Source organism: Solanum stenotomum, chromosome 1 (genome assembly GCF_019186545.1).
Source record: "Solanum stenotomum isolate F172 chromosome 1, ASM1918654v1, whole genome shotgun sequence".
Lineage (NCBI taxonomy): Eukaryota > Viridiplantae > Streptophyta > Magnoliopsida > Solanales > Solanaceae > Solanum > Solanum stenotomum.
The window spans coordinates 69,182,991-69,197,199 of record NC_064282.1 but is presented as its reverse complement, the minus strand read 5'-3'; the positions used below and the strand labels follow the sequence as shown (position 1 = coordinate 69,197,199).

The 14,209-nt window shown below is 34.2% G+C and overlaps 2 protein-coding genes across 2 annotated transcripts; one reads left to right on the top strand and one right to left on the bottom strand.

Moving 5' to 3' along the window:
* Positions 1–298: 298 nt before the first annotated feature.
* On the top strand, positions 299–2,305 carry LOC125855840 (protein transport protein SEC16B homolog). Its single transcript, XM_049535524.1, has 7 exons — positions 299–542; positions 612–859; positions 956–1,105; positions 1,206–1,509; positions 1,880–1,969; positions 2,074–2,162; positions 2,297–2,305. The coding sequence occupies exons 1-7, from the start codon at positions 299–301 to the stop codon at positions 2,303–2,305; spliced, it is 1,134 nt and encodes a 377-aa protein (XP_049391481.1).
* A 6,147-nt stretch (positions 2,306–8,452) lies between these two features.
* LOC125869089 (uncharacterized) lies at positions 8,453–9,255 on the bottom strand. The gene has a single exon (XM_049549651.1). It carries the CDS (start codon positions 9,253–9,255, stop codon positions 8,545–8,547), a length of 711 nt encoding a protein of 236 aa, XP_049405608.1. The 3' UTR covers positions 8,453–8,544.
* Between the last annotated feature and the right edge of the window lie 4,954 nt (positions 9,256–14,209).

The following is a 14,209-nucleotide window of genomic DNA, read 5'->3' as shown; positions in this document are numbered from 1 at the left end:
AGATAGATGGATTATGGAGAGGTGTTGCGATGTAATGCTGATAACTGCTAGTTTGCCCTCATAGAGAAGTTGCAGTCTTGAGGCTCACTAAGACCTTGCTCTCTTTTCTATTTTCGTTGTTAATGGTTACTGTATTTTGCTTTGGGTTGAAGAAACAAAACAAAATGTGCAGAGTCTGCCTTCTTTTGATAGTTGCATAAAGATGGATTTGAAGCAGAGGTTGAGACGTTGGGGATGATTCGACACAAGAACATTTTTAAGCTATGGTGTTGTCTTACAACTAGGGATTGCAAACTATATGCCTAATGGAAGTTTACACAGCAGCAAAAGTGGCCTTCTAGACTGGCCTATGAGATATAAGATAGCCATGGATGCAGTTGAGCGACTCTCTTACTTGCATCATGACTGTGCTCCACCCAAAGATGTTAAGTCAAACATCATCTTGCTGGATGGTGAGTTTGCTGACTTCGGTGTTGCAAACGCGATTGATGCTAATGCGTCCATGTCTGTTATTGCAGGGTCTTGTGGTTACATTGCTCCAGGTTAGTGAATTAACTTTTTCATTTTCAGCTTCAGTTTCATGAGTTTGTGTTGAATTTGTTCATATTGAGTTTTTGATAGCACGGCTCATCGTGTTGTTGGGGGTTTGCCACCACCTATGCTAACAAGTGGTAGTTCACAAGGGAATGAACATCATCATCAGTTTGTGTCACCTAGAGTCTCAAGTAGTCAATCAACCATGGCAATGTCATCACTGATCCCCTCAGAGCCAAGTAGTGAATGGGCAGCTGATAGCAGTAGAATGACGATGCACAATAGAAGTGTTTCAGAGCCTGACATTGGGAGAACTCCAAGACAGGTGTCTTATCCTGTTTCTCTGTAAAAATTACATTGGACTGTATCTATCTAATCTGGCTTGAAAAGAGAAGTTTGTTGTGAATTTGTGTTGGATCAGGTTGACTCATCAAAGGACGCAAGCTTAAGTAACACAGGAAGCAATGCATCAGGAGCTGGAGGGATATCACGCTTTCGTCGCTTTGGCTTTGGCTCCCAGCTTCTCCAGAAAACTGTTGGATTAGTACTCAAACCCCGTCAAGGCCGTCAGGTAGATATTGATTTTTCTCTCATCTTTGTCGTTTTCTAGATTGTAGTCCTCACAAAATTTGATGTTGACGCTTGTTTCCTTTTGTCTTGATTCCTTGTAGGCAAAATTGGGTGATTCGAATAAATTTTATTATGATGAAAAACTTAAAAGATGGGTAGAGGAAGGCGCTGAACTTCCTGCTGTAGAACCACCCCTTGTACCTCCACCAACCGCTCCTGCTTTCCAGAATGGAGCGCCCGATTATAATGTGAAAAGTGTATTGAAAAGTGAAAGTCCTATATGCAACAATGAATTTCTGGAAATGAAGAGTCCAACTTCTTCTGATAATGGTGCTGGAATTCCACCTACCTCCAGGCTCCAACCAATTCTCTGCTCGTGGTCGTATGAGTGTTCGTTCAAGGCAAGTGATTTTTGTGTGTTAATTATTTACATATGAAATGGTTGGACCAGTAGACCAATAAAAATAAAAGTGTACTAGTAGAGACCTAGTATGGTCAGTGATATCTTTAGACTGCTATAAGAGTAATCCTCCCTACCTGATTGAACCTTTTGGTGGCTTAGGCAAAACAACCATTGTTTATTTAGTTGGTCCGGTCCTGAGAGAGTATTTTAAATTAGTGAGAGTAATACTTGATAAGCTCCTATGTGTCAAACTAACAATTTTTAGTATATGAACCTACCTGGTTGTCATTTTTTTTATAGTATTTTGCCATGGCTTCTTCACTTGCGTTATTTCTTTTTCTGAACTGCTTTGAACTGTTTTTCCTTGAGCAGGAGGGTCTATCAGAAGCAGCGTCTCTACCTCCAAGGTAGGAGAAAGTACACTCTACCTTCCCCAGATCCCACTTTGTGGGATTACACAGGGTATGTTGTGTTACACATCCACCTGATGAGACATTGATCCAAAAAATATTATCGAGCATTTATCATTTAGTAATGGTGGCTCCAGGATCAAATTTGATTTACAGGCTCGTTTAACAACGTAAGAAATAATCCATCACTGAAAGTGATGCAGAAGCAATGGTTTCAAACCTACTTTAGTACTTCATCTGATCATGTACTAGGGTTTTCATTCAGAAAAATTATTTGGGTACAAAGAATAGGGTCACTGAAAGGCTATAAGTGCATGTGGTGCTCTCTTCTATAACTCAATGGTAAAAGCTGACTGGCTTCTTTTCCTTCTTTTGGCAGGTATGTTGACACATTCAATAAAGGTGGTAGTAACCCAACTAAGCTATTCCAGTCACCTTTTGTTCCTTCCATAAAGCCTGCTACTGCTGGCAATGCCAAGTTTTTTGTTCCCGCCCTGATGTCCCATGTTGAAGAGACAAGGAACAGTACTTCCAATGAGCAAGAAATTTCAATTAATAGCGACAGTGATTCAGTTTCTGCTGTTAATGGATCGACCCATTTTCCTGCACCAACATCAAGCGTTGCGCCTATCCAAAGATTTGCAAGCATGGACAACCTCTCTAATAAAGGAGCTGTTGCTAGCTCTCTATCAGCTAACTCCCGGCGAACTGCATCATGGAGTGGCAACTTTCCTGATGCTTTTTCCCCAAATAAATCTGAAATAAAACCATTGGGCTCTAGATTGAGTATGCCTCCGTCGTCATTCATGCCTAGTGATGTTAATTCGATGCATTCCTCAACGAATGGCGGCAGTCTCAGTAATGACCTTCATGAAGTAGACCTGTGACGCAACAAGATGTATATACCAAGTTTTGCTTGTCGTCATGGCATCCTACTCGGAATCTCTTCACTTTGTTGGTAAACAGTGAAGTATATGGTCAATGAAGATGGAAAATCCTTTCTTGTCTTCTCACACCACAAATATACCCCCTCTTAATGAGATTCATCAAAGTAGTTGGTTGTTAAGTAGTTAAGAGGTGGTTAGGATAATTAAGGGTAGTATAGTCTTTTCTCTTAAAAGTTGTTATAACTAATTCCTTCAATAGTTAGTTACATAAAAAACTATAAATACATGTTCATGTCATTGTACAAGTTAGCCTTTTGAGCTCATAAATGGATTTCTTCTTTCTTCTCTTCTAGTAGCTTCTGTAAATCGTGTCTACGTTCATGGTATCAAAGCACACAGTGACAAGCAGTGATAGGTGTTTTAGGTTGAAGAATCAGAGAGTTGCTTTGTCGATTCACAGATTCGAATCAGAGAGTTGCTTTATCAATTCATCAGATTCTCAGTTGATCTGTAGATTGGAGTTCACGTCTGTTGTTAACTGAGTTTGATTCTTATTCCGCAACAAGTTTGATTACTATGTCTCCAGATCGAGTAGCTGAAGAACTAAATCAAGGTATCAACAATGGAGAAATTGCTGATTTTGGTTCCTTCGTTTTGCCCTCTAATACAGTCTCAACATCTCAAGGTATTGATCACAATCATCCTCTGTTTCCTAGTCCTACTGATGTGAGTGGTGTTAGCCTTATCTCTTTTCAATTACTTGGCATTGAGAATTATACATTGTGGAATCGATCTATTACACTAGCTCTATTGGGAAGAAATAAAATAAGATTGGAGGATGGATCCTGTAGAAAGGAAGTTTATGGTGAAGAACTGTGGGGGCAGTGGGAGAGGGTAAATGCCATTGTATTGTCTTGGTTAATGAACTCAGTCTCTAAGAGTCTTCTTAGTGGTGTTGCTTTTGCTTCGAGTGCTTTGCAAGTTTGGAATGACTTGAAAGAGAGATTTGATAGAGTAGATGGCTCTAGAACATATAGTCTTCACAAAGACATTGTAACATTGCAACAAGGTACTAATTCAGTTTCTGAGTATTATACAAGACTTAAAACCTTGTGGGATGAGTCTGAACTTTTAGTGCATGCACCTTGTTGCAACTGTGATAAATCGAAACGATTTGTGGCTCACATGAATAGGCAGAAGTTGTATCAGTTTTTGATGGGGTTAAATGAGTCCTTTCAACAAGCCAGAAGTCATATTCTAATGCTAAATCCTCTACCTATTATTAATCATGCTTATGTTATGATAGTAGGAGATGAAAGCCAAAAGGCAGTGATGTCTCACAGTAATAGCATGGGAATGAACACAGTTAATGCTGACTCTGTGGCTATGTATTCTAAATCTGCATCTACCTCAGGTGTAAATCAGAGATTCAAAAGGAACTCTGTCTTGATCTGTGACTTTTGTAAGTGTAAAGGTCATAGCAAGGAGTATTGCTACAAGATAGTAGGGTATCCACCTGACTTCAAGTCAAAAAGGAAGCCACAAGGCACTGCATCAGATGGCACTCCTGATCAAGTTCACTTCTCCTATGGTATGAATACGAATGTGCAGGTACCAGGATGGGGAAGAAACACTGATAGCTCTCAGAGTGATCATGGTGTACCAGGTCCTTCCAATTCTTCTAAGTAGTTGTTGAAGGGTTGCACTTTCACAAAGGATCAATATGATCACATTCTCAAAGGTTTTCAGCACAAGACAGACATTGCCTCATTGGATTGTAATGCTACACCTGCTGCCGCTCATACTGCAGGTAAATCATTACATGTTCCTGATATTAACAAAGTGTGGATTGTAGATACTGGTGCTACTAACCATATGGTATCTGATTTAGATATGTTTATCAAAGGCACTGTTTCGAAATTAGAGGTTCCTAAGGTTGTGTACTTACCTAATGGAGACAGTACTTATGTGACACATGTAGGCTCATGTGCATTAGGAGATAATGGTATTATTTCCAATGTGTTGTATCTACCTTACTTCCAATACAATTTGTTGTCTGTCAGCAAATTAACAAAGGAGCTAGACTGCTCAGTTACTTTCTTCCCTAACTGCTGTGTTTTCCAGGAGCTTTACAGTGGAAAGGTGAAGCAAATTGGTGAAGAAACAAGTTGTCTGTATACTCAAAAGCATGTCAGTAATCAAAGGGATATAGCTTTAAGTGTGTCTTAAGTTTCTACAGATATGGAGTTGTGGCATCAAAGGCTAGGACATGTCTCTTCTGGTGTCCTTGCTAGAATGTTTTCTATGAATAAAGAAAGTCAGTGTAAGGTGTCTAAGTGTTTAGTTTGTCCTTATGCTAAGCAAACTAGACTCAGTTTTCCTACTAGCAGTATCAAGAGTTGTGATTGTTTTGAGTTGATTCATGTAGACCTTTGGGGTCCATATAATACAACTACTTTTGATGGAAACAAGTATTTTCTTACTATAGTGGATGACTTCTCAAGAATGACTTGGTTGTTTCTTCTTAAACATAAATATGATGTTTGTGTTTCCTTACAAATGTTATCAAGAGTTGTGATTGTTTTGAGTTGATTCATGTGGACCTTTGGGGTCCATATAATACAACTACTTTTGATGGAAACAAGTATTTTCTTACTATAGTGGATGACTTCTCAAGAATGACTTGGTTGTTTCTTCTTAAACATAAATATGATGTTTGTGCTTCCTTACAAATGTTTGTGCAATATGTTCATAATCAATTTGCCAAGACTGTTAAGACAATAAGGTTTGATAATGGCACTGAGTTTGTAAACTCTACTTGTGCAAGCATGTTTCAAAGGTTAGGTATTATACATCAGAGATCTTGTCCATATACACCCCAACAGAATGGGGTGGCTGAAAGAAAACACAAGCATCTCCTTGAAGTTACAAGAGCACTCAGATTTCAAGCAAAAATTCCTATCAAGTACTGGGGGCATTATGTTTTAGCAGCAGCCTACATTATCAATAGGCTTCCTAGCAGTGTACTTGATTTTCAAACTCCCTATGAAAGATTATATGGTAGCAAACCATTACTGTCTCATTTTAAGACTATTGGTTGTTTATGCTTTGCCAAAAGTCTTACTGAACATGATAAACTAATGCCTAAAGCCAGGTCTGCTATTCATATGGGGTATTCAACAACACAAAAAGGGTACATTCTTCTGGATCTTACCACCAAAGTTTTTTTTGTAAGCAGAGATGTTATGTTTAGAGAAGACATGTTTCCCTTTGCATATGATAAACATTCTGGAAGATACCAGCTATTCACAGATATATTCCAAGACAGTTCAGCTGTCAATTTTCAAGAGTTGTCTCAGCCAGCTTATGTATCTTATAATCCTAAGCATGAAGGTCCTGAACCTGACCTTACAAATCAGGAGCTTGAACAGTTTGGAGATCCAGAACTTGTCCAGCATATGCCTGAGAATTCAGCTGATAACTTGACTGCAGTTTGTGATTCTTTAGCAAAACCAAGATCAGGTGTCACTCTTATGGATTCTAGTCAAGAGGGTCAACTGGTTGTTGTATCACCTGAGATCAGAAGGTCCACTAGAACTAAGCAGTCTCCTACTTGGCTGAGAGATTTTGTTACACAAAAGGCAGTGAAGTATCCTATGGGAAATTATGTGAGCTATAACCATCTCTCCTCCTCTTATCAGTGTTATATTTGTTGCTTCTTCCTCACTGAAAGAACCTAGTACATATTTTGAAACTGTGACAGATCAAAAGTGGATAGATGCTATGCAGTTGGAAATTCAGGCATTAGANCACGCTGACAGAATTCTCATCCGAGCGCGTTTACTCAGAATGTTGACCAAAGTCAAACTTAAGCCAAATTTCAAAGGCTAAAACGCCTAATCGCACCGACTCACACTGAAAACCTCGGGAGTCATAACGACCATGCTACTAGCCTAAAATGACCCTTCCGGAGCTGATGGAATCGTCAGAATTGGATTCCGATGTCATCTTCTTGAAATTTTGATCGAAAATGATCGTTCAAGGTTCATAAGCTCCAAAACTCAAAAACTCGCACCAAGACCAAACGAACGACCAGGTGACCGAACTGTCAGTCCCAGCAAGTCATAAATGACTTGGGGTCGCTATAGGAACGCTCTAAACGACACACAGCAGGCAAGACACAGAAATGACCATGAGGGTCATTACAGTTTCAAAATGAAGGACCTAGGTGAACTAAAGAATTTTCTGGGCATTGAGTTCACTAGGACAGAACAAGGCATACTTATGCATCAAAGAAAGTATATCTTGGAGCTTATAGTTGAAGTAGGAATGTCAGCAGCAAAGCCTGCAGAAACTTCCATTGATGTTAATATCAAGTTAGCATCAAAACAGTATGATGAGCAGCTAAGGGACAAGAAGAATTTTGAAGATCAGCTGGTGGATCCAACATCATATCAAAAGCTAATTGGGAAATTGTTGTATCTTAACATGACAAGACCAAATATATCATTTAGCATTCAGACTCTAAGTCAGTTCCTACAGCAGCCAAAGAAGTCACATATGGATGCAGCTTTAAGAGTGGTGAGATATCTCAAGAAACAGCCTGGACAGGGTTTGCTATTGACTAGTTCTTCAAATGAATTGGTTACTGCATGTTGTGATGTAGACTGGGCCTTTTGTCCACTTACCAGGAGGTCTGTTACAGGCTACATGATCAAGATAGGCAACTCTTTAGTGTCATGGAAAGCAAATAAGCAAACCACAGTCTCCAAAAGTTTAGCTGAAGCTGAGTACAGAAGTCTTGCATCGACTGTGTCAGAATTAGTATGGTTACTTGGGATGTTAAAGAAAGTAGGAGTTGAAGTCCAGTTGCCAATACAAGTATACAGTGACAGTAAAGCAGCAATACAAATAGCTGCAAATCCAGTCTATCATGAGAGGACAAAACATATAGAAATTGATTGTCACTTCATAAGGGAAAGGATACAACAAGGTTCAATCAAAGTGAATTGTATCCCAACAAAAGAACAACCAACAAATATTTTGACAAAGGGGCTGTCCAGAAGTCAACATGAGTATTTGTTATCCAAGTTAGGAGTGTTGAACATTTTTGCCCCTCCTAGCTTGAAGGGGAGTAATGAGACTTCATCAAAGTAGTTGGTTGTTAAGTAGTTAAGAGGTGATTAGGATGATTAAGGGTAGTATAGTCTTTTCTCTTAAAAGTTGTTATAACTAATTCCTTCAATAGTTAGTTACATAAACAACTATAAATACATGTTCATGTCATTGTACAAGTTAGCCTTTTGAGCTCATAAATGAATTTCTTCTTTCTTCTCTTCTAGTAGCTTCTGTAAATCGTGTCTACGTTCACCTCTTTTCTCTTTTTTGTTTAGCTTCTTTTTGTAAGATCAGTTGTATGTTGAAAGCAAATGTTTATTTAGATGTAGGGATATAGGTTTTTATTTCTTTTATCCCTGTTAACACCTGCTGTTTCAGAAACTTGTTATTATAAACACAAGCAAAGTCGTCTAGAGATACATTGTACAGTTGAAATATTCATTCATTGAGGAAAGGAACTCTCATTTGATAAAAATTATATAACTAAAAGTGAATGCTTAGACAAAAGAAATTGTTGCAAACGACTTGTCATAAACTGCTACTATTACAATTGTTCTAAAAAAGAAGAAACAAATACTATCTAAATATCACATTCTTTCTGGTACTAAGTATATTTTCCCACTCAAAACAGAGCAAATGTTTGAAACATCCCTTGAGTATCTTGCAGCAGCAACAATGGCGGTTGATAATGACAATTCAAATATTGCACACGAGGGAGAGGGCGGCTCTCTTTTTCTCTCTTCCACACTAAATTAAGCAAATTTCTGCCGATCTCAAGCGACATAAAAGCATCAATAGCAGCATATTCAATTTGTTCATACACCAATTCCTCTGCATCCCACTTACTCAATGTCACATTCTTTGGCTTCTCCATCACTTTCCCAAGCACCTCTTTCGCCATTCTCTTCAATCCCATCTTCCCATACACTTCCTCTCCATAAATCGATAATGCCAATCGATTCAAATCCACAGTATTCGCCACAAACAGCTTATGATCGCGAAGCAATTTCTCCGCGTCTCCTTTAACCCCGACTCCAACAAACTTGACATTCGGATCTCCAAGGAACTTGGCGAGGAATGCTGGAAGGCCGTCTTTGTGGAGAAGTTGGAATAGTAAGCAACGCCGTCCTACGCAGAGCTGGAGGAGAGCAACAGGGTGATTTTCGTCAGGGTTGAAACAGGGCAGCCACTCGATATCAAGTCCAACAACAAGTTTGTTGGATTTCCGAACATGAACGATCTCCAGAATCCAATCATTAACAACGACAGCATTCTTCGTAACAGTCACTTCAATTTGGTCACTGTAGAAAGGAACAACATAGATTTCTGCCATAACAAAAACTGAAAATAAAAAAGTCTTAACTCTCGAAATTTGATTTTTTTTTACTACTCTCAAAGTAATTTTTGTCAAATAATTCATTCATGAATTGACGCATATATATTACAGTTTAGACACTCCAAAAGTTTCCTAAATTTTTTTTTCCTTAAACCGAATTTCCTAATTTTTTTCCTTAAACCGAGTTTCCTAATTATTTTTTTTCCTTCAATCGAGTTTCCTAAATTGTTTTCCTTAAACCAAGTTTCCTAAAATGTTATATTTACACGGTATTTATATTTTGACTTAATTTTGAATATGCATTTATACTTTAAAAAGTTAAACACTTATCTCCTTACTACATACAAACCTAATATATATTACTTTGTCTTTTTAATTTATATGATACAAATAAAATTTGGAGTCAATCCATTTTTATATGATTTTTAAAATTAATTTAAGTTGTGATATATACTTTTTATTTGTTCTAAAATAAGTGTGTTTGAATCTTTTAATTTTGTTTAAAATAAATAGTGTTTTAGATATTAAAAAGATATTAATGATGTTACATTTATTTTAAACGAGAAATTTCAAAATATTTTGAATTGTCAATTATTGTAACTTATAGTACTTTTACGTAGTTTACAAATATATAAATTTTATTATTAAAAATTTGAAAATTTCATGAGCAAATTATCGATTAAACTAAAATGAATTGTGTTCATGCGCTGAACAAGCCTAAGTAAATTGATAATATTTCAAACTGTATTGAGTTAGGTGTTATTTATACCAATATTATGATAAATTTGTACAACATATTAAAAGTGAATTGTGCATGCAATATAAATATATTATAAGTGCTGTAAAATAGATTATGCTTGCTTGTTAAGAAATTAACAAAATGTATTAAAAGTGTATTCAAATGTGTGGTAATGCATTATCTATCAATAGAACTTGTATTATATGTGTTTTATAAATTGTTCTCTGCAATATGTATTAAAATTATATTATAAATGTATTTATAAGTGTCCAAATGAAAAAAAATGTTAGTACTATAAATGATAAATATTTTTTTATATAATATATTTATGTACGTTTTCCCCTTCTTTTTTCTTAGTGAAATAATCGAGTTTTTGACCAAAAACATCATTAAACTATACCCCAAACTTAAACTACATCCTTAAAATATCTTTTTTGGCAAAAAACATCCTCTAAGTATTTGAAAGTTAACAACTTCCATCCTTCAGTTAGATATCATCAAAAAACTAAGGGATCCTACAAAAACATGAGCAGTTCACGTGACTATCAACCAAAATTTTCTTGCATAATTTCATAACTTGCTATAAGAAGTTCCTGAAATAAATATTAAAAATCTTAGACATCATTGCTTACTAAAACAAAAAATGTTTGGAAAGTGTGAGGATACATAATTTTCTCTTTTTCTCATTTAGTAACAGAAAGAAGCTGAAGCTTAATTATCTTTACTTTTTTCAAAACCAAATTGTATTTAGATCAATAAATTTTTGGGCCAATCTGATATTGAAGTGATCAAAATATTAATCATCTCGCATTTGAGTTTTATTCTACTTTATTAGAAACATAAGTCTCCAACAAATGTCGCTACTAGTATATTCAATTGAGAAGAAACATATTTCAACTAATAATATTGTTAATATCAATTTACATGAAAATAAATGAAAAAACTGTCAAATTTAAAGATTTTGCATATGCTAAACTCAATTATCGAAAAAGTTCACGATAATATTTTTGGCGTATCTAAGAATTATAATTACGACAGAATGACTTGATTTTTGTGGGATCCGTTAGTTTTCTAATAAATTCAAGTAAAAGGATGAAAATTGTTCACTTTTAAATACTTCAAGGATATTTTCTGCTAAGAATGATACTTTAAGAATGTAGTTTAAGCTTAGGGTATAGTTTACGGATGATTTTGACCAAAAACTCGGAATAACCCACCTTTAAATTAGCCCAATTTACTTGTGATTTAAACTTTAATTAACCATGAGTAGTTCTCATCTTTTAAAAAAGACAAATGACTTAAATGTATATAATTAACTTAAGCTTAGCTAGAAAAAAAATTTCAAACTTTAACACCATTTTTTCTCCAAAATTTTAGGCAACTTGTTGAATTCACCAACAAGAGTTTTAGAATCTTACTAACTCAGTCATGAACATAGAGATTAAACTTGTTATTCATTGGTTATTAGCTGCCTCCCAACGGGAAAGAGATCATAATAAAATGTGAAATTGAACCCTCAACAAGAAGGTGTGTGAGTTTATGTAACCAACCAACTGAGCTATTAAAATTGTCTTGGACATAATTACAAGTCATGTTTTGAAATTGAAATTTTGTTTGTACATGCAATTTGGATTTCTCAAGTCGTATTTTTTCATATAAAAATAAAAACTCCATAATTTGTGAAAACCGTGCATGTCCATCGCCGGAGACTCCACAACAAGTTTGGGGACCTAAAGCCAAACATCATAGAAATGCCTTATTTCTTTTCAGTTAACATATATAAATTGAATAATTATAACATACTCAATGTAATCCTATAATTTATAGGATTACATTGAGTATGTTAGAATTATTCAATTTATATATGACAACTAAAACAATAGAGGAAATTACATATATAGCTAAGTGATGAACTTTAATAACGCTCCTTAGCTATAGTTTGCCTAATTACGCTTCATAACTTTAGTTTCATTTGATATGCTAATTTCCGTTTGTATATTTCGTTATTTTTTTAATATATTATACAAATTGAATTTATACAAGTAACATATTATATACATTTATTTGTATTGTATACAAACTATTAATATAGATAATACGTAATTGTATATAAGTGATGAAAAATTTGGCTTTAGACCCCAAACTTGTTGAGATGGTCATGTCTATCATGTCAGATAACCTAAAATTATAATCTTAAAATAAGATAAATTACTTGTTATTCTGTTATTACAAATACATATGATTTATAAAATTATTTACCGTGATAATATATATATAATGAGTATAACTTAAATCTAAAGAAAGAAAAGGAATTTTTTCCATTTAAGTTAAACTTTATTATTAATTGCGCGAAACTATGCTCCATTTCCCTTTTTCCAAGGATAAAAAAATACGAAACTATGCTCCATTTCCCTTTTTCAATCACTATTAACCTTTCGGTAGCCCTAAAATATCTTCATAATTCTTTTTGATGAAGCTTTAAAAGTTAAAGAATGATTATGACACTATAAATATAACTGCAGAACAGATTATCAAAATGATATACTCTATAGAATGAAGATACAAGAGTATGTCAATGACAATATCCCCTTTAAAGGCTCAATTCCTGGGACTTGGGCAAATCATTACAAAATGAGTTCAAGGAGGAAAAGGCAGCAAATAAGCTAATGAAACTAACTGCTTGTAACAAGTTATGAACACAAAACCTGTGCAGGCTGTTGAACCACATTTACAACGTTGAGATGTAGATTCTACAGAAAAGACATCAGCCAGTTGACCTGCAATTAGTAGGCACAGTGTCCGCAAAGGTGACCCTGCTACTAACTGTTGAACTGCCATTTGCTTCACCGTTTCTACATAGAACTACAATTACGCATGAAATCAAAAATATATTGATAGAAATATATATCTATATATATAGGGAAAATTGTATATAATAGCAAACTATTAATTCAAATAAAATGCTATAAATATAGTTTGATTTAATTATACCTCATAGCAAACTATTGCTATTTAACCTCTCTCCTGGTGAATCTCGCTCGCCACTCTCGTTCTCTCCCTCGCCTCTCTCGTTTTTTATACAAATGCAAATGTATAAAGTGCGTTTGTGTTTGTATAAAGCGAGAGAAAATTGTATATANTAAAGAATGAGTGGAATTTTTTGTATTTTTTTCAAAACATATTTTATGTTGTCAATCATCATGATTTATAATATTTTTACGCATTTTTTAAATATAAAAAACCCAAAAAAAAAAATAAGACAAATAAATTAAAATGGACCCAATATATGTTATTTTTGTTGTCTCAATTTATGTGAAACAAATAAAATTTGGAGAGTCATCCAAATTTTAATTTTTTTTTAAAAAATGTTTTAAGTTATTAATTATTGTGATTTATAATATTTTTATATAACTTTCAAATAACCAACAATACTGGTCACTTTGTCATAATTTATGTGATATGGATAAAATTACAAAATTAACCACTTTAAAATGTGTTTCAGATATTTTAAGTTGTTAATTATTATTATTTATAATACTTTTTTGGTAATTTTAAAATGATATGTGTTATTTTATTTTATTTGAACTTGGTAACATTAATGATATGTGTTATTTTTTCTGTCCCAATATATGTGAGTCTGATAGAATTCTGAGAGTGAACCTATTTTATTATATAGCTTTTAAATATTTTAAATTGGTAATTATTATAATTTTAATGCTTTTTAAGTCATTTGTAAATGATATATGTTGCTTCCTTTGTCCCATTTTATATAGTATAAATAAAATTCCCGAAACCAACTCAATTTTTAATATATTTTTAAAAATATTTGAAATTATTAATTATTGCAATTTATAATATTAAAAAATAGAAAATGTACAAAACTTATATCAGCTTAAAAAAATGACCACGATAATTCGAAGCCTACAGAAAGCAATATGGTTGTACGTAATTTTTAAATACTTAATATATATTACTCCGCTTGTCTCATTGTATGTAGCATAGATAAAATTTCAAGAGTCAATCAAATGTTGTTAATTGTTAAGATTTATAATACATTTTACGTAGTTTTCAATAATTTCACATTAAACAATACATATTACTACTTTTGTCTCATTTTATGTGACATTGATAGATTCATTTTATGAATCAGTCAATTTATTTTTTTCTGATTTTTTAATAAATATTTTAAGTTGTCAATTATCACGATTTATT